The sequence below is a fragment of the Pseudochaenichthys georgianus genome, chromosome 17 (genome assembly GCF_902827115.2).
Source record: "Pseudochaenichthys georgianus chromosome 17, fPseGeo1.2, whole genome shotgun sequence".
Classification (NCBI taxonomy): domain Eukaryota; kingdom Metazoa; phylum Chordata; class Actinopteri; order Perciformes; family Channichthyidae; genus Pseudochaenichthys; species Pseudochaenichthys georgianus.
This window is the reverse complement of record NC_047519.1, coordinates 21,653,294-21,673,646: the sequence shown is the minus strand read 5'-3', so window position 1 is coordinate 21,673,646 and position 20,353 is coordinate 21,653,294. Positions and strand designations below refer to the sequence as shown.

General features: G+C 41.9%; 1 protein-coding gene across 1 annotated transcript in view; it reads right to left on the bottom strand.

Annotated features, from left to right (window-relative positions):
- Positions 1–3,179: 3,179 nt before the first annotated feature.
- LOC117461728 (myomegalin-like) overlaps positions 3,180–20,353 on the bottom strand; it is a 44,773-nt gene continuing 27,599 nt past the window's right edge. Inside the window, 16 exon segments of the mRNA XM_034103615.2 lie at positions 3,180–6,015; positions 11,255–11,309; positions 11,505–11,551; positions 12,504–12,642; positions 13,231–13,374; positions 15,276–15,496; positions 15,702–15,803; positions 15,917–16,153; positions 16,464–16,585; positions 17,685–17,874; positions 17,956–18,072; positions 18,153–18,284; positions 18,520–18,768; positions 18,894–19,055; positions 19,161–19,265; positions 19,356–19,582. Of these exon segments, the coding sequence (XP_033959506.1) occupies positions 5,885–6,015; positions 11,255–11,309; positions 11,505–11,551; positions 12,504–12,642; positions 13,231–13,374; positions 15,276–15,496; positions 15,702–15,803; positions 15,917–16,153; positions 16,464–16,585; positions 17,685–17,874; positions 17,956–18,072; positions 18,153–18,284; positions 18,520–18,768; positions 18,894–19,055; positions 19,161–19,265; positions 19,356–19,582 (2,380 nt within the window). The 3' untranslated portion in view covers positions 3,180–5,884.

The following is a 20,353-nucleotide window of genomic DNA, read 5'->3' as shown; positions in this document are numbered from 1 at the left end:
GAGAGTCTGCGCTGACGAGCCACATGAAAGGTAGTAGAGCATTTTAGATTAGGCTAACGTTGCATGTTACGTTTGTTTAAGCTAACGTTAGCTAGCTGAATAGCGAACTCGATTGAGGGATAATAATAATTGCAGGGGACAATCATTTCAGAGGAGCGTACCTATGTTAATATGTGCGTTACAGTCGCCATCCGTCGTGTGGTGTTCAGAGGATGAAGCACTCACTGTTGTAATTCAACCCAGTCTCACGGCATTTCGTGTTATAGTCACGAAATATAATTATTGATTCGACAGAGCGATTTTGAAAGCAATGTATTTCTACTGGTGGTATGTTTCGTGCCTAAACCAAATGTGACTTGCTCTATCGAAATCAGTCAGATTGACCCGAAGAGACACATTTTCGTTTGTATTACTGGTCTGGGGGAAGCTTGCGCGTGTGTGTGTGTGCGTGTGTGTGTGTGTGTGTGTGTGTGTGTGTGTGTGTGTGTGTGTGTGTGTGTGTGTGTGTGTGTGTGTGTGTGTGTGTGTGTGTGTGTGTGTGTGTGTGTGTGTGTGTGTACACCGGGGAAACACTCACAAGAAACACCGGCTGTTGTTATGCTTGCTGTGATGTTACATTAGACCGTTCTCCGCTTGTAATTATGCCGAAGCTTCAAAGTTGTATTTATCATCTGAATTTGCCGAAACAAGTTTAATATTCTGAAAGCCAAGACTTTGTTTAATTGAAACCAGATGAAAAACAAACTGTCTTTTATATCAAATTGAAGTATTATACAAGTAAAACTACATTTTGTTTCAATCCCATGTAATTGTAGAATGAACACAGTCTTCCTTTGAAGATGTATAAGTCAGGTGTCTTGAGGAGTCAACATTACCTAAAATCATTGTGCACATTTGTAAATATTATTTTCCACTTGTTACCATTGTGAGTCTATTTCTAAGTACTCAGATCGTGTACTTGAGTAAAAGTACAAGTACTCAGATCGTGTACTTGAGTAAAAGTAGAAGTACTCAGATCGTGTACTTGAGTAAAAGTACAAGTACTCAGATCGTGTACTTGAGTAAAAGTAGAAGTACTCAGATTGTGTACTTGAGTAAAAGTAGAAGTACTCTGATCTTGTACTTGAGTGAAAGTACAAGTACTCAGATCTTGTAGTGAAATTATAAGTACTCAGATCTTGTACTTAGTAAAAGTAGAAGTACTCAGATCTTGTACTTGAGTAAAAGTAGTGTAGGAATACTCTGTTACAGTAAAAGTCCTGCATTCAAAATCTTCCTCAAGTGACAGTAGAAAAGTATTCTCATCAAAATATAGTGAACGACAGTAAAAGTAGTCATTGTGGAGATTGGTCCATTTCAGAATAATATATATGATATGTTTTGTAATGATTGATCATGAAAGTGTTCTCAAAGCTGGTGAAGGTGCAGCTAGTTTGAATGACTTTGTATACTGCAGGGTAGCTGGTGGATTTACTCCAGGTGGAACTAAAGTCTGATTTAACACTTGATTATATTTCACATCATTCATCCACATCTGTAAAGTAACTAAAGGTATTAATACATGTAGTGCAGTAGAAGTACACCATGTACCTCTGAACTGTAGTGCAGTAGAAGTACACCATGTACCTCTGAACCGTAGTGGAGTAGAAGTACACCATGTACCTCTGAACCGTAGTGGAGTAGAAGTATACCATGTACCTCTGAACTGTAGTGGAATAGAAGTACACCATGTACCTCTGAACTGTAGTGGAGTAGAAGTACACCATGTACCTCTGAACTGTAGTGGAGTAGAAGTACACCATGTACCTCTGAACTGTAGAGGAGTAGAAGTACACCATGTACCTCTGAACTGTAGGGAGTAGAAGTACACCATGTACCTCTGAACTGTAGAGGATTAGAAGTACACCATGTACCTCTGAACTGTAGAGGAGTAGAAGTACACCATGTACCTCTGAACTGTAGTGGAGTAGAAGTACACCATGTACCTCTGAACTGTAGTGGAGTAGAAGTACACCATGTACCTCTGAACTGTAGTGGAGTAGAAGTACACCATGTACCTCTGAACTGTAGTGGAGTAGAAGTACACCATGTACCTCTGAACTGTAGTGGAGTAGAAGTACACCATGTACCTTTGAACTGTAGTGGAGTAGAAGTATACCATGTACCTCTGAACTGTAGTGGAATAGAAGTACACCATGTACCTCTGAACTGTAGTGGAGTAGAAGAACACCATGTACCTCTGAACTGTAGTGGAGTAAAAGTACACCATGTACCTCTGACTTGTGTTCACTGCCAACCTAAAAGTACCTCAACAATTAATCAATAATGTATTGAAAAGTTATTGGCTGATTGTTTTATATTGGCTCAGACAGGTTATATGGGAGGCCCAGTCTACGTACAGATTACTAATTTTGAAATATTAAACTTAGTTTTCTTTTCTTTAATTGTTCATCCTCATGTAGAATGCTATCATGAAACACACATTTGGTTGTTTATAGCATAAAGAACATCTGATTTAATGTGAGGTAGGGAAATATTCATTTGAGTATGTGTATATAAATATGTAATTTACAACAGCTGTAAGATGCTTGAAAAGCTGGAAAATGCACCTTGAAAATGCTTGAAAAGTGCTTGAATTTGACTTTGGAAAAGGTGTAAGCACCCTGAAATAACCTCAGCTCAGTGAGGTTAAGGCACACCTTGATATTATCATTATAGTTATTAATGAGACATTAGAGACTAAATGAAAAACAGGTATAAAATACTATGACAGTAACAAAAAAGTTGTTAAAAATAACAAGAATAGAGTTTAAAAGGGGAGTGATTTGTAAAATTCAATAATTTGTACGACCCTCGGAGGATGTTGTAAAAATTGAAAGGAAAAAGGTTCCCCACCCCTGCTGTAAATTATAATAAAAACCCTTGATTTATAACTTAATATCTATGTCTCCTATTGATCTGAGTATACTATAAAGGATAGCAGTTAATTGAAGCATTATAGCACAGATGGTATATTACGCTGTTTTTGTCCTGCTTCGAATAGTTCTCTCTTTTTTCACCATACCTGTGTTTGCATCACTGTTAGATACTCTTTTAGGAATAAAGGTCCAAACATTTACCCAGGCAGAAGCTAAAGGGGATTTAATATAAAATAAGAACCAAAAGTCATCCACACAAACTTTTTGAAGTGTTTTTTTATTCATTCTTTCCCCAAATCTGTCATTGCTAATACTTTTTCCAACACGGTACACTGTTAACTGTCATCAGAGACAGGATCTATTCGAGTCCTGTATCGGCGTCCTAGTTCCTTATGCACAAACTCAGAAAAAGCTGCTTTCCAACCACATAAAAACTGCACCAATCAAATAGCATTATATACACATGTAACGCAGAACCAACAAAACATCAAACTGCTGTTTGATTCCCTTCTTAATAACAAATAGCAAAAAGGCTTTGCTTACGCTCCAACAAGGTGCAGCGTCCAGGCAGCTCCCGTTCGAGCATATGCCTTGAGTAGACAATTCTTCAAAACCTTTCCCTTTTAAATTTCAAAAAGGAAATATCAAACTTGTTATCTCTATTAAAATACTTTGCATCTTCAGTCTTTTTCCTAAGACTCGAGCGCAAACAAAACCTAATTTGGCAGATCTCAGGTAGATGAGCACTAGTTCATTTCGACCGCTGAGAGCAGATTGCAGCTCTCAGGCTAAATATAAAGGCAAGCGAAGCAACATTATCAGAGCTTTGTTATCGGTGATGATTGTGATCAGTGACTTAGATATCATGAAGGCATAGTTTGTGGTTTCTAATCAGACACAGCCTATGTGACTAATTGATACAAATTGACACAATGCATATAAATCGCAGCAAACATACTCGTAATACCATGATGTTTAACATCAAAATAATATAAAGCTATTGCACAGCTACCCAGAAAATCAACTTGTCAAATGTTTTTTAACACACACACACACACACACACACACACACACACACACACACACACACACACACACACACACACACACACACACACACACACACACACACACACACACACACACACACACACACACACACACACACACACACACACACACACACACACACAACCAGCAGGTAATATACAGCATAAAATGGCAAATGTACAGCTAGAACACATCAAACTTAATTTGAACTGTTATGAGTGAGTGAATCAAAGAACAATGGTCCTACCAGTAGATTGCCAAAGTTTGCATCCTCTATAAGAACTTGATAACCTATATTGCCATTGCCATGGGAATGCTGGGACGGCCTGAACCAAGAGAAATAAAATAAAGACAATAGCATATGGCCACGTGGTAAAAATCCACTCTGTTGAGTTTTGGTCCAAAAAAGGAGCTAATTTCCGTCATACAATTCGAAATACACTGAGCAATCTGTCTAACGGTTACCGTCTCTGTGGTTCTGGAGGCTCTCTGAAAAGAAGACACCTCGGTATCCCTGCGGTCTGATCAGACCTGGGTTTGTCATTCGCATGGATAAGGCAAGTCAAAGTACTGTAAGTTAGAAGTTTAAACTTTGGCAAGTATTGGCAATCCCCTGTTCCATAGCTTAGGTGTTTACAATCTCTGTCATGCATCAACACTCTGGTAAATAGTACAATCGTAACACTAATCGTGTCCTAACGTTATATAGAGTGTGACTAATAATCCAGTGTCAAGCTAAATATTAAATAATAACTCGGTGCAGCATGATCATTCATGAAACATCATTATTGCACATGCTCGTATGAGAACTCCTACTGAGGAGCTTGAATACGCGTGTTTAGCCCGGTTCCATTTCAGCACTTTAACCTCTGTTTTTAATTTGTTTTCAATCCTGCATTTTGCTTCGGAAATCACAACCAACCAGATCGATCTACTCCCATGTTTTTGAAGTATTCAGTTTTTCAAATGTAGGTACATGCCAAAACGTACCATTAGAACCCTAAAATAGCATTCAGAAGCTTCCACAAATACCAGTACAGCTAGTACACAACTTGTTTCGCATCGATCACCTACCTCCTCTACATTCCCCTACTGTGTGTAGTGATACATCGTGGATGTCATTGTTCTTTGCATTGCATTTGCAACAAAAAAGTCCTTAAAAGCGCCACGAGAAGTACACTTGCATTTCTGTGGCAGTTGAAGTTGAGGAAGTGTTGTCTTTGAGTGAGCCGTTTTAGATCACACATACAGATATAAATGTGTGTGTACATGTGTACAGAATTCCTCTCTCAAGCCACGATTTAACATGCAGGAACATCTTTTCCGTCCACAGGCTGCCTGGCTCTCAAAAGAGGATGCTCTTACTGTAGATACAGATCTCAGGGTGTACTATGGAAACTCATGGTTTTAATTGAAAAAGTTATGTTATATTTTAAAATGCCTAAATCAGGTTTAATTATCCTGAAAGTTTCTGTTTTACAATCCATGAAACCAAAAATCAGTTTAAGAACAGACACCTGTTCTGAGATCAGTTTCTAGGAGCATCTTCAACCAGCTCCATCAGTTGGACGCACGTCACTAAACCACCAGAGGCACATTTCAAACACCTTCTTCTGTCACACACACGACGAGGCAAACTGCCAACTGTATCACTCAAAGACAATAATACATGGCGGGGGAGGGGGAAGAGTGTCAGAAAATTGGGGGTTTAGGAAGTTTGGTAAGGCTCAAGGTGCAGATTATACTGCGCACGTATTGCCTGGAGGAGGGAGGAAGCACTCTCATGGCGGGACGGAGGCTTGGTGGGACAAAAAGGCTGGTGTCGGGGGGCTGTAAAGAGGCTGGGGGGTGTTATATCTTGGCTATAAGAGGTTAGAGGTAAGAGGTGGTAGCGTTGAGGCTGGTTCTTTAAAAGTCTAAAGCAGGCATTGGCTGCTGCGCTTCCTCGCTGCTGGACGTTGATTGGCTGCAGCTCCGGAAGCACTGCTGATTTTCAGGAAACTGCGATGAGCAGGCCGCTCTCTGGCAGAAACTCCTGGGTCCTCATCTGGGTTTATGGACAGAAAGAGAGAGGGAAATCAGGATGCAAGTTATTATTCAACATTCCTGTTACAGGAAAAACTGCGTCCGAGGTGAAATGTTAAAGAAATATTTTAGCTCATACACCAATTTTGCCAAGAGTTGTATCAGAAAATACCACACTGTAAACCAATATGAAGCTAGATCCAGGAGACCACTTATTAGCTGGACAATTCCTTGATCACTGATCTATGCAATTAAGTGTTAATTAGTAAGCTTTATGGGTACAGGTATCTTCGGACGGTGTGGGCAACTGTTTCCAGACGTTATGCTAAGCTAGGCTAATCGTGTCCTGGCGGTAGTTTCATGTTTTACCTATAAAACATGATAGTGGAATAAATTGTCTCAACTACCTCATGAAAAAGAGAGAATACATATATTTATTAATATGTTGAATTATTCCTTTTAAATCAAAGTAACATCACAGCAAGAACTAGTTTACTGCTAATGTTTTTGTTATGTTAATGTTAATCGTAAAAAGAAATCACTCACACACACACACACACACACACACACACACACACACACACACACACACACACACACACACACACACACACACACACACACACACACACACACACACACACACACACGTTCTCACTCTCATCCCGTCACATATTGACGGACGGTCAGGGCCCCTCCCCGTCGCTATATTACGTACAGGGTACCCCTTTCCCGTCATTTTCTACGGGCAGGGCGTCCCATAGACCTTCATTGCGGACACAGCGGACCCCTTGCCCGTCAGGCTTCTACGGGCAGGGCGTCCATAGACCTTCATTGCGGACACAGCGGACCCCTTGCCCGTCAGGCTTCTACGGGCAGGGCGTCCCATAGACCTTCATAATGCCTATTTTAAGGTTAATTTGGCCATTAAAATGCGTTTTGATCTCATTTTATGCGAGTAATGAGTTTTTATTTCGGATTATTTGTGCAGTACATGTACATGATGTTTAGTTTGCTAGTTATGACGAAGATTACTTCATGAATGTGTACACATTCATGGTTGCTAAGGTGGTTGCTATGGACGCTGCAACAGCTCCCAGACCACGTGATCAACAACAATGGCTGTCCTTCGTGTTATTCTCGGTGGAAAAATGCCTATTTTAAGGTTAATTTGGCCGTTAAAATGCGTTTTGATGTCATTGTATGCGAGTAATGAGTTTTTATTTCTGATTAGTTGTGCAGTACATGTACATGATGTTTAGTTTGCTAGTTATGACGAAGATTACCTTACGTCTGTGAGGAACATGCATGGGGCTCAGAGCCTCGTATTTTTAAAATCTTTTTTTCCTTCTAATTTGTTATTCTTTTCAAAATAACACACTGTTATTTACTCACCAATAACATACAATTATCCTTGCTTTTATTTATTGGTTTAATTCCATAATCTCGGTCTTTTTTGGTGTTCGTCAGGAACTGAATATAAAAATAACCGGAAACAGACGTGGGCATTTCGAGCGATTACCCAAGATTCTCAGCTACGCTGATTGGATGTTTTAGCCGCAATGCATGCTGGGATTTGGTGTTTATATTATATGAAATCCGGAAAACATTTGAAAAGACTAAAATAATACTTAATTCCGAGTGCTCTTGCTTTTCTCTTTGAAAGTCATCACATAACGGCATTGTAATACACGGTTCGGCTGCATTAAATATTACAGATCTGCCGTAGTTCTTTATTTATAGCGCCCTGATGATGAGACCTATGGAAAAACTGAAGAAATGCCGCCGAAACTGAATACTTGACGTGGATCATAAATATATCAACAATTAAAAAACTTCTCAATTTCTCTTCACACAATACGTCTCCTTGCAGTATCAACACTAATTCGGCTGACTTTTACATTTGATGTAATTCATAGATAGGTTATATTTACACCATAACGGTGCACAGCTGATAAAAAAGGACTGTAGTTTTTAAAGATATTACTGATTTGAATTGGATTGCATTTTGAATGTAAGAATGTAAATACTGATTCTGAAATAGTATAGCAATATGCTGTAAAATTATGTGAAAGCACGAATAAAACTACACATCTTCAGATGTTGTACATAAGTGTCTGTGTGTACCTTGTGTGCCTAGTGGTTAAAGCACGTTATTGAATTATTGTTTTTATGTGTTATATTTGATTAAAAAAATATTAAGAGTACATATACTTTCATAGGGGGAAAGTAGAAGGTCTGTGATAGAAATATAGAATATAAAAAATCAAGAAGATACTATAAGTGATCTCTTCAATAAAACAGTTTAGTGCAGGATGTACAAAGATATTAATAGGAGGAGGTGCAAAACAGAAAAACGAATTAACCTTTATTTAAACATTAAATAACAGATTACGGTCTTCTTTTAAATAAGAAAAAAACGTTGGGGGTATCTATCTACAGATAAATACAAAGTACTTAACGTCTAATATATTGCTTTCCTGCAATGTTAACTATGTTGAAGCACTTATTTTAACTGATATTATACATATGGATTATACTCTTATGTATGTAGATAGAATAAGAAATGTGCAGAATATGACAGTTTAATGGTGGAGGTACACACATATTGATAGATGTCTTGTACTGCACTGTTGAGGGACCTGTGACCCACGTTTTTCATTCATTTCATAACTACACCGTAAGTTGTGTAAATGATATGTCAATACACCTTTAAAATCTTGAAATCTTGAAAGGGATGTGCAAAATAGCCATAATATATAGTCTTTAATTAACTATTAGTAGAGAATAACGAGTAATTAATATACTTTATTACTCGTTTCCATTAATGTCAATTGCAGATACATGTTTAGTCTTCTCAAGCACAAGTATCAAATATCTCTCCTGATTGTTGGCACTTGACAATCACCTTCCCTGAATTTTACTCAGGTGTAACTAAAGTCTGATTTAAGGGTTGTTTATATTTCACATCATTAATCAGAATCTGCAAAGTAACTCAAATAAATGCAGTGGAGTAAAAATACCAGGTTAACCTCTGAATTGTAGTGGAGTAGAATTACAAAGTATCAATGAGCTTTCATGTGGGTATATTAATGCTATATATTGATGCTGCGCATTATGGACAGCGATTTTTATCCATTTATTAATTATATGTTTTACATTTGATAACACCAATGTGTTTAATACTGGCAACTTCTAATTGTGGGAAAACGAAAAAGTTCAGTAGAGACGTCCCATAGAACATTTTGCGAAACACAATAGTGTAGTGTGTAGTTCTGGGGGGGCGTTCGATTCCAGTTTTGGATAGTCTGGCGTGGTTTCGTTCCATTTCACACAGCTGTTTGACGCTGTAACCTTGGCGCACTGCCACTCCAACATCCAATCCCAGACCTAGAAGAGTAATCACGGGGACTGTAGTCCTCAACGATAGCTGGGGATTCTGGGTAGTGTAGTGTCTTCGGCCGTCCTAAACTCAAACATTTTGACAATCGCAATGATGCTCGAACTATCCCTTATAGGCCTACGTCTGTTTCCGGTTATTTTTATTTTGAAATTCAGTTCCTGACGAACACCAAAAAAGACCGAGATTATGGAATTAAACCAATAAATAAAAGCAAGGATAATTGTATGTTATTGGTGAGTAAATAACAGTGTGTTATTTTGAAAAGAATAACAAATTAGAAGGAAAAAAAGATTTTAAAAATACGAGGCTCTGAGCCCCATGCATGTTCCTCACAGACGTAAGGTAATCTTCGTCATAACTAGCAAACTAAACATCATGTACATGTACTGCACAACTAATCAGAAATAAAAACTCATTACTCGCATACAATGATATCAAAACGCATTTTAACGGCCAAATTAACCTTAAAATAGGCATTTTTCCACCGAGAATAACACGAAGGACAGCCATTGTTGTTGATCACGTGGTCTGGGAGCTGTTGCAGCGTCCATAGCAACCACCTTAGCAACCATGAATGTGTACACATTCATGAAGTGATCTTCATAACTAGCAAACTAAACATCATGTACATGTACTGCACAAATAATCCGAAATAAAAACTCATTACTCGCATAAAATGAGATCAAAACGCATTTTAATGGCCAAATGAATCTTAAGATAGACATTATGAAGGTCTATGGGACGCCCTGCCCGTAGAAGCCTGACGGGCAAGGGGTCCGCTGTGTCCGCAATGAAGGTCTATGGACGCCCTGCCCGTAGAAGCCTGACGGGCAAGGGGTCCGCTGTGTCCGCAATGAAGGTCTATGGGACGCCCTGCCCGTAGAAAATGACGGGAAAGGGGTACCCTGTACGTAATATAGCGACGGGGAGGGGCCCTGACCGTCCGTCAATATGTGATGGGATGAGAGTGAGAACGTGTTGCGCACACACACACACACACACACACACACACACACACACACACACACACACACACACACACACACACACACACACACACACACACACACACACACACACACACACACACACACACACACACACACACACACACACACACACACACACACACACACACACACACACACACACACACTGTGCTGTTTGGGTGACATGACACCGATCATATTCAGGGGTAGCAGTGAAACCTTGTTTTTGAAGCGGTCACATACATGTTGTTGTGCGTTCATCCTATAGCAAGGCTGTGACATCACACACACACAGGATGGAAACTATGCAGCGTGCAGCTATTCCAGGGATAACTGTAGGGTTAGAAGCTATGAATAGACTCAACTTGAATACAGGGGCATGTGGAAGTAAACAATACTTTAGTGCAGTGTTATCCGAGTGGAGGGGTGTGTGTGCAATTTGGTGTCAGTGTTGTGGGAACAACTCAGGGCCTCTTAATGCAAAATACAGCTATTACAACAGCTGAGTCGTTGTGGTGGGATTTTAAGATCAGGTGAATACACACCGCGGTAAAATAAAGCGCTTCGTGGAGCCATGTGTTTTTTCTACTCAGGATAACCTCATGTTTAATCATCCCTAATAAACATTATTAAAGCTGAAATGTCATGTCATAAACAGTGAGTTCCAGGATGCAGTTGGCTGTGACGAGATGGCAAGGCAGTGATTTCAGCATGGTGAGAGAAAGCAAAACCACACGGAGGTAAAAGCTGCCCCAGACCACAGACCTTAAAACCTACAGTTTAAACAATAGGCCTCAAACTACTAAAGTCATACTGCATCTGGGACAACATGTACCTGTTTGCAAGATCACAAGATGTCAAACATTTACCAGCGTAAGGAGAGGAAGAGGAGGAGCTTAGAGAGGAAAGTCTCAGCTCATTCTTCTGGGGGGTTTCAAAGAGGAGAGACAAACGCAGGATGAAGGAACAAGTGAGGCAGAAAGCCGAAAGAGATGAATTCACATCAAAAAGACACCAGGGACATCACAAAGTACTTATACACATAATAATACTGTGGAGAATGCACACATATAACCTACAGAATGATGATATACTGGATATGAAGGTGATTTTGCTTACCTCTAAATTTGTTCTGGCTTTCTTCAGCACATCACGAGTCCTTGACACTGCAAAAACAACAAGGAAAATAGGTTTTTATATATTGTATTTATAAAAATGACAGGCAGACAGATGATACCTCCACATAAACACTGTATGTTCTGCATGTGTTAAGATAACTCCTTTTAGGTCTTTGAGCATTTGGACCTGGGTTATAATTAAATACAAAACTTGTCTTTTTAAGTGTAATCTCTAATAGTGTGCATTGCAGATCTGTGAATGATTGTTTATTGTTTCTGTCCAATCCCCAGCCAGGGATTTCTCCTCACTTCCAAGAGAGGACAAGCAGCAAGGCCGGATTAGTACCTCCAGGGGCCTGGCACTGAGCGCTCATGGCCCCCCCCCCCACCCCAACCAGTGGCGGACTGGGGGGAAAAAGTGGCCCAGGGTTTAATTGACTGACAGGCTCACTTAATGCGCGGCATATTGTATTTTTTTTCAAATCCGAGTGGCCCTCCGGCCCACGCACAGCACCGGCCCACCGGGAAAACTCCCGGTATTCCTGATGGCCAGTCCACAAAATGTGACATGAGTGAGGGTGGGGCTGTGATTCGGCTATACACCGCCGCCGCGTAGTAATAAAGCTGAGCGCATACATAGTGAGATCTACAGTACAGAGACTATTTAGAAAATATTTGACCCTATAGAAAAGCTGTGTTATTTATGGTGAAGAGTGAGTGTCATTTAAAACAATGTATGATGAGTGAGATTGTGCCCGAAAAAAAAAAATCCGGCCTTGACAAGCAGTGTTGTCTTACTTCCACACTCAAACCTTATTAGGTTTTGTTTAGCACTCGCCCTTCCTACATTTCTTTCCCCTCTCAGCCTGGGTCCAATTACATGGCCATGCACCAAACGGCACTTAAAATTATCCTTGTCCGTCTGTGCGACCAATACCCACGGCTTTGTGTCTCTCTTAATCTCCCCTGCTCTCCCTTTCACACACACAAAAACACTTACACTGGTTGACTATGAAGTGCTCCATGTTCTCCTTGGTGCGGCTGGTGCTCCTCAGTCTTTGAATCGTCCCCTTAAGAACCTCTTCCTGCTCCGACACACGTAGCTTCAGGGACAAGATCTCCTCCTGCATACACTGCTCCTACACAACATCACACACACACACACACACACACACACACACACACACACACACACACACACACACACACACACACACACACACACACACACACACACACACACACACACACACACACACACACACACACACACACACACACACACACACACACACACACACACACACACACACACACACACAGTGGCATTTGGTTAGAAGGTCTGCTTTCTTTTGAAACATGTTTGGGTTTCACTAGGATCGAGGTATTGATTTTTCTCAACAATTCATTGATCACTAGCACCACATAGTATTGCCTGTGTGACAGAGAGCTCCACTGAAAAACAATAGACACATCTTGAGCCACACAGGTGCTCCAAGTATCATGTTTACCATAACAAATAAATAAACACATTCTAAGCCTGAAAGTAACTTTTGGAAAGAAAATGTTCTGCTGTTTTAGGATAGATTTAACCGTGTTTGAAAATCTGTTTATATTTTAAAAACATTTAATGTGATTCGGTTCTTTCGTGGGAACAAATAGGCGTAATGCTGAGTGCTAGGGAAACATGCTGGGGTTATAATAAAATATCATAATGTCTCCTGCACCTTCTTGAGGTTCTGCATGGAGGGGTCAGAGCTCGGCAGCGCTGCTCTCCAGAACATCTTCAGCAGAGACATGGCCTCCTCCAGGATCTGCCTCAGAGTCTTGGTGTTGGACAGCAGACTCTTCACACATCCATAGTCCAGTCCCTGCATACAGAGCTCAGTTAGATATTTACTTTAAATGTGTCATAATTTTTGTAATATAATAAATAAATTAGGGCTGTCAAACGATTACATTTTTTAATCAGATTAATCACAGCTTAAAAATTAATTAATCATGATTAATCACCATTCAAACTATGTCCAAAATATGCCATTTCTTTATGTATATTGTAGGGCTGTCAAGTTAACGCGTTAATAACGCGTTAATAACGCGTTAATAACGCGTTAATAACGCGTTAATAACGCGTTAATAACGCGTTAACGCAAAAAAAGAATAACGCCACTAATTATTTTAACACGATTAACGCATGTGTATTTTTTTTCCTCGGCCGCCCCGTAGTTTCAGAGCGCATCGAGTTTAAAATACCATCTACAAGCTGATGCTGACAGCCCCGCTCCTGCCGCCTGCTTGCAGCAGACCACACTTCCACGCTCACCGGCAGGCACCGACTGGCCATCTGGAGGACCGGGAGGGTGTGTGTATGTGTGGTCCGAGCGAGCGAGAGAGATACCTTAAGTGTATTGTTGTTGTTAGCATCTGGTGCTAGCTAGCTGCGCTAACGGATATAAGGAGCTGTTTAAATGAAAACAGAGGAGCGACATTTCGCCACAACTGCGCCGAGCACTTGACTTTATGCAGGAAGCCAGACAGTGGGACATTGTAGGAGAAGTCAGCACACTCAGTACGGATAGTGCGCAACATGATTGCAGCGTCCAGGCAGCTCCCGTTCGAGCATATGCCTTGAGTTGCACATAGCTCCAACGATCCATATCACACACACACACACACACACACACACACACACACACACACACACACACACAAACACACACACACACACACACACACACACACACACACACACACACACACACACACACACACACACACACACACACACACACACACACACACACACACCATTTGTATTGTATGAGAGAGGTTCCAGGTTGAATTGAGGCGAATATTTGTAAAGTTCAGAGGTTGTTGTGTATTCGTGAGAATATTTGTCATTGTTCAAATGATAATAAACATTTGCATAAAGCATATTTGTCCACTCATATGTTGATAAGAGTATTAAAAACTTGAAAAATATTCCTCTAAGGTACATTTAGAACAGATCAAAATATGCGATTAATTTGCGATTAATTATGGACAATCACATGATTAATCGCGATTAAATATTTTAATCGACTGACAGCCCTAGTATATTGTTGTGGGAATGGAAAGATAAATGAAAGAAGGCGGATATATCCATTTCACATACAGTATGTATGTTTATTATAACATTTTTCTGTGTGTCAAAATGAAAGATATCCCACACACCTATCAATCATCAAACCGTGGGGTCTTAATCCATTACGTGTTGATTTCTATCAACGGGGGAGTACTTCAGGAAAGTCGGGCGGGGGGGGGGGGGCAGCGGCTAGTGGAGTACTTCGTGACCAACAACTTCCTGCAACAACACCACGCCGTTATCTTGATTCTGATTGACCAGAAGACATTATCAAAGATGTTCTATTGGGAACTACGTGACAAAAGTTTTCAAAACCGTTTCTGGTCTTCGGTATTTCCGTATTTCCAGACAAGTGGCTACTGAAATCAATCTTACTAACTGCTGTCTGTGCAATTCTCGGTGCGAGTTGGCGGACTTTATTTTGCTTACTTTAACATCATTTTTCATGGTGGGGCTAAGCCATTTCTTGGTATGGGTGTAGCCTACCCCAGCCATACCCTGACGCTGCCACTGGTGGGATGTATGGGGCGGGCCATTCTGCACATGCGTTAAATGCGTTATATATTTTAACGCAATTAATTCAAAAAATTAATTACCGCCGTTAACGCGATAATTTTGACAGCATTAAAATAAATACATGGCTCTCACCAGCTCACTGCTCTGTTTCCGGTCGCCCTCCAGCAGCGGGGGGCTGAGGCAGGCCTGCAGGGCGGTCTCCATGCGCTGGACGAGGCTCCGGCCCTCTAGCACTTGCTGCTGCAGAGCGCCGAAGTCATCCACATGGCCGATGGCGTGGCGCCCATTGCGGTTTGCAAACGATCCATCAGGGGCGTCGCCCTCCAACTCAGAGTGAGGGTCAAGAGGTTCTGCTGGAGGCAAAAAGAGCATGAATGTATATGGAGAAATAACTCTGAATGATGATTGTATTTCTTGTATTGCAGAAGAGAGTGATTCAAACATATTCTGTCAGGCAAACTACAGAAAAACAAGGAGTGATAACTGTTACAGAGCAACACAGTATCTTCACAGTCATTTAGATTAAGTCACAGACATGCAGTGCGGTTAAAGTCACACCATTGGCAGTGCTGTGGCTGTCATCCAGGTCTGAGTAGGGGGGACCGGGGGACCCGCAGTTAAACAGACCAATGTCCCTGACCGGAGGAGAAGGAGCAGGGTCTGTGGAGATCACAGAAACACACACCAGGCTTGGATACACAGCAAACCACACCACGATGAGCCGTACAAACATGATGTTGTTATTAAGTGTTATAGAAAGAAGAATGTCTCACCGTGCAGTAGCTGTCGCCTGTAGAAGTTATCTCTCTGCGGACTGGCAGTGAGGGCGGAGAGGGAGGGGGTCCGAGGGGAGCCCATACCCAGCTTCTGCTCCAGCTGCTTGTGGAGCTCCAGCTGTTTGAGAGCACTGTTCTCCTGGACGCTGTTCTGCAGCTGAGCTCTCAGACTCCTCACCTCCCCCAGCAGCTCGCCCAGCTCCACCGGCAGACCTGGCAGCTCACACAGGAAGCCTGGAGACGAAACACACCGTCACTGAGCGGAGAGTGGGAATAATTCTGTTACAGTGCATGCAGAATTCAAGGGTTTTATTCTAGCACAATATTACAGTAATATTGGGTAGATGTAGGCATTACTTTGGATTTTAACATGTTTAAAAGGTTCAATCATAGGCAGAATTTAAGCAACTTAGGTGTATTGTTTGCCAATTCATACCAGTGTCCCATAACGCCATTCTTAATACAATCACCAGATGGAGCCAAAGTGTTACATTTAAAAAGGAGTGTGTATTAAGCATAGCTAGTGTAAAAAGAGCAGACTGACCTTTCTTGGCTTTTGTGCTGGAACACACTTGATCGTACACTTGTAGTTCGTTCTGCAGGGAGTGTATGAGCTCTCTGCTCTCACAGAGCTGCTGCTGCAGGAGAGACACCTCATGCTGGAGCCTGAGGAAACATCACAGCGCATTTCAGTCAAAGAGTAGATATTTATACCCACATACATACGCAGTTTTCTCTACTAATCAGTCACTGTCAGGGGCGGCAGGTACTGTAGGCTAGGGAAGGCTAAGCCTTCCAAAATATTTGTGTCACTGCATCCTGGTAAAATAAAAAATATAATGTAGCCTATAATGTTTGTGTCTTTGACATTAGCGCTGCTATGCAGCCACCTGTGCCCTGTACTACGAAGCCAGTTCAACAGACCCTGGATATGTTTGAGTTATCTTAACTAACCCTAACAAACGAGATCTCGCTAAGCGGTCATACGACTGGTTATCAACTCGGTAAATCAAGCCAGGGTTTCTCTCTCCAGCTGAGAGCGCGTTCACATGAAGGGGGCTGGGTTAGCTACATGTGACCAATCACAAACAGGGACAAGCGTCATACTTCATTAATGAAAAGTAAACTAATATTAGACAAATATGAACTTTAAACATCCATGACTTAAACATATAATCCAGGATACAAGCCACATAGTTGTACCTGCAAGGTGAATATAGAACAACTTGTTACAAAATAAATAAACTACATGTGTTTGAAAGCGTACAGCAGTTTTATGATATCACTGCCCCGTCTAAGACACGAGTGGATCTGACTTTAATTACATGTGAGTGTTTCGTCAACTTAATGTGTTGCTTAAAATAATACTTCTGCATACAGTATGTGTGACAATGTAGCCTAAGTGTTGCACGGCCAGATACGGCTCGAGAAGCTGACTCAGACGGAAATATTGTTTTTGTAATATGACGGACATATATGATATTATATGATCGATGATGTGATATGAATGTAAGTGCGACACGTCGGCGTCTTCTCTGCAGGCTACTGCAGTTTAAACTGTATTACCTTTATCCTGTAATATGACTTGATAGATTTAAACTCCGCACACTGAGCTCTGATTGGTCAGCAGGCGGTGCTTTCACTGAGTTGATCTCTTTTCTATAGATGCTGGAAGCGGGCAGCGTCAGGTAAAACAAAGTTATTTAGCCTTCCCAAACCTGAGCCTCACGCGCCGCCTATGGTCACTGTTTGATTCAGCACCAACCTGTTGGTTTTCTCCTGGCTGGCCAGCCGCTCCTGCCTCAGGATGTGAATCTGCTGGCCCTGTTCCTGGCTGTGAGCCTGCAGTCGTCTCAGCTCCTCTTTCCACTGCTCCGCCTCCAGCTCTGCTTGTTTCAGGCGAGCGCGAGCTGTAAACACCGCTTCCCGCAGCTGCACCACCTCCTCACATGTGTCTGTGAGAGGAGAGTTTAGAATGGGTTACGGTGTATTCCCAAAGATCATAATGAAATATTTAGCTGGCTTTCAGATGTTACCTGTGCTGGCCTGCAGGCGTGACTGTAGGCCCACATTTTCTTCCTTCAGGACTCGGATCTCATTGGACAGCTGAGTGACTGTGTCCAGTCCCTGGATGTAGATGTTTGTAGGTGCCCCTGGAGAAATAAACAGGGGTTATGTTATGCAATTTATTGCACGAAGAACATGAAGAGTGTTGTAATGAGGGCTACAATACCTCCGTTACGCCCATTGGAGGCCAGTCTCTCTTCCAGCTGCAGTCGGAGCCTCTCATTGGTCCTGATGGACTCCTCGAGACGCTGACGGAGACACCGCACCTCCCGCAGGTGCTCCTCCATCAAATGTACCCCTAGATACAAACAGCATAAGAGTAATATATTTTCAGAAATTTCACAACACTTTCTTTTTTAATCTTGCTTTGAATTAATTACATACAATAATATCTGACTTTGTTATACCGGTGTTGTTCTCATGACCTATTTTGTTTTTTGTGTTATGAAAGCTGCCTTATGAATACATTTTATTATTATGTGACTGCTTGTTCGAATGTACTTTCATAATAAGACAACAGTATGGAGTCTCACCTGTATGGCTGCCTCCCTGCAGGTGTCCCGATCCAGAGTACCCTCCGCCCTGCTGACCCCTGTTGTCCATGTCCCACAGAGTCCCTCCTGTCAAAAGACCTGAGTCCGACTTCAGCGAGTGGCTTTCGGGAATGCCACCCAGTGGATACTGTTGAAAGGCATGATGATGGCTGTAGCTGGAGAGGTCGTGCTGGTTGTGGCCACCAGGTGAGAGGCTGAACAGAGGCTTGTCATGGGGGACTGCAAAGCCTGGAAACACCCACACAGAAGGGAAAGTATGTGACCCATGATGTAAGAAGGAAAGGGAAATGATCGTAGATATTATTATCTTAATTTAAGCTTTCTACACATGGCACACCACTCCCGGCCCTCACCACTGTTCCTCTCCATCATCTGTCTGTACAGCGTGTCCAGCTCTGGGCGGACAGCGAGCACAGACAGGGCCCTGGGCCGGGGGGCAGAATAAACCTCTCTGCCCCAGGCGTCAGGGCCACAGGGGCCAGACAAGGAGAAGGAGACGGGATCACTGAAAAGGGCTGGAGGAGGATGACAGGAAGTGACACAAACAGAAAATGAAGGATGAGGAAAAAGGAAAAATGTTGGGGTACTTTGCTTTTCATAGCCATCTGTAACTCTTGTACCTCTGGAGGAGTGACTTGTGAAACCCACAGGGGCGGAGCAAAGCATGTTGGGACAGCTGCTGGAGGTCTTGAGGAAGCCATGAGGAGGAATGGAGGATGGAGGGACTAAAGGAGGGGAATGGAAAGAGGGAGTGAAAGTGGATAGAAGAGGTATTTCTCAAACACGGAGAGGAGGAACAGGGGAATGAACTTTACCGTCTCGTTCTGATCCGTGTCCCGGCAGCCCCTCCTGGTATTCTAAATCGGAGCACATCTCCAGGTCTTCATTGGTTCTGTACTCATCGGACACCAAGGACGTCCTGTCTGATTGGTCGGTGGTCTCAGAGAGGGCGTGGCAGCTGGATGGGGTCTCTGGACGCTGCTGCAGCTTGGTGTGGAGGGACTCGATGATTTTATCTTTCTGCTGAAGCTCTTTACTCAGCCTGCACATGCACACAAGAGAATCAACCATTTATAAATGGAATACTCAGCAGTTGTTAACAAAGAGGGAGGAAAGGAAAACTGTTTTTTTTTTGGTGAAACCAATATAGTATACATTTCTTGTTGCAACGAATGAATCCAAGTCTTTTTAATATATTTGCCATTTTTATTTCATGAATCTTTTTGATTCAAGTCAACCATCTGCTGTATGTCAACAGATCTTCCTAAAGTGAATGCACCTATGTGTCAAGTCATTTCCCTTACTGTTTGAGTTGCCGAAGCAAGAGCTCCCTGTTTCTCTCCAACACCATCCTAACACAAGCCGTCTCTCTTGCTTGGCTTCGAGCGGTAGAGAAAGACCACAAAGAGTCCCTGTATATGGAGCTGTTCTTAGAAATCATAGATTTCCAGAGAGGAGCCATCACACCATCAGTCCAGTCCAGAAAGAAAGTTCTTGATGCACTACAGACTCTTCGTCTTCTGATTTGAGTAAGAATATCAGTATCCGAAAGGGTTTTTTTTAACCAAAACTCCAAAGAAAGTAGTTATAATTTAGTCAAAATAACTTAAATCCATGTATAAGAGACTCCAACGGAAACCATCTTTCACAAGTACTAGGACTGAATGAAGAAAAGGGACACACAGCCACACAGTCCTCCTGAGCCTCTTAAGCTGCTGCTGGGACACCTGTACTGTAAGTCCATTCAACTAAAGCAACTTAAGGGTGAAGGCTCCATGCTGTGGCCTGTATGTGGATTAACAGCACCCTTCTG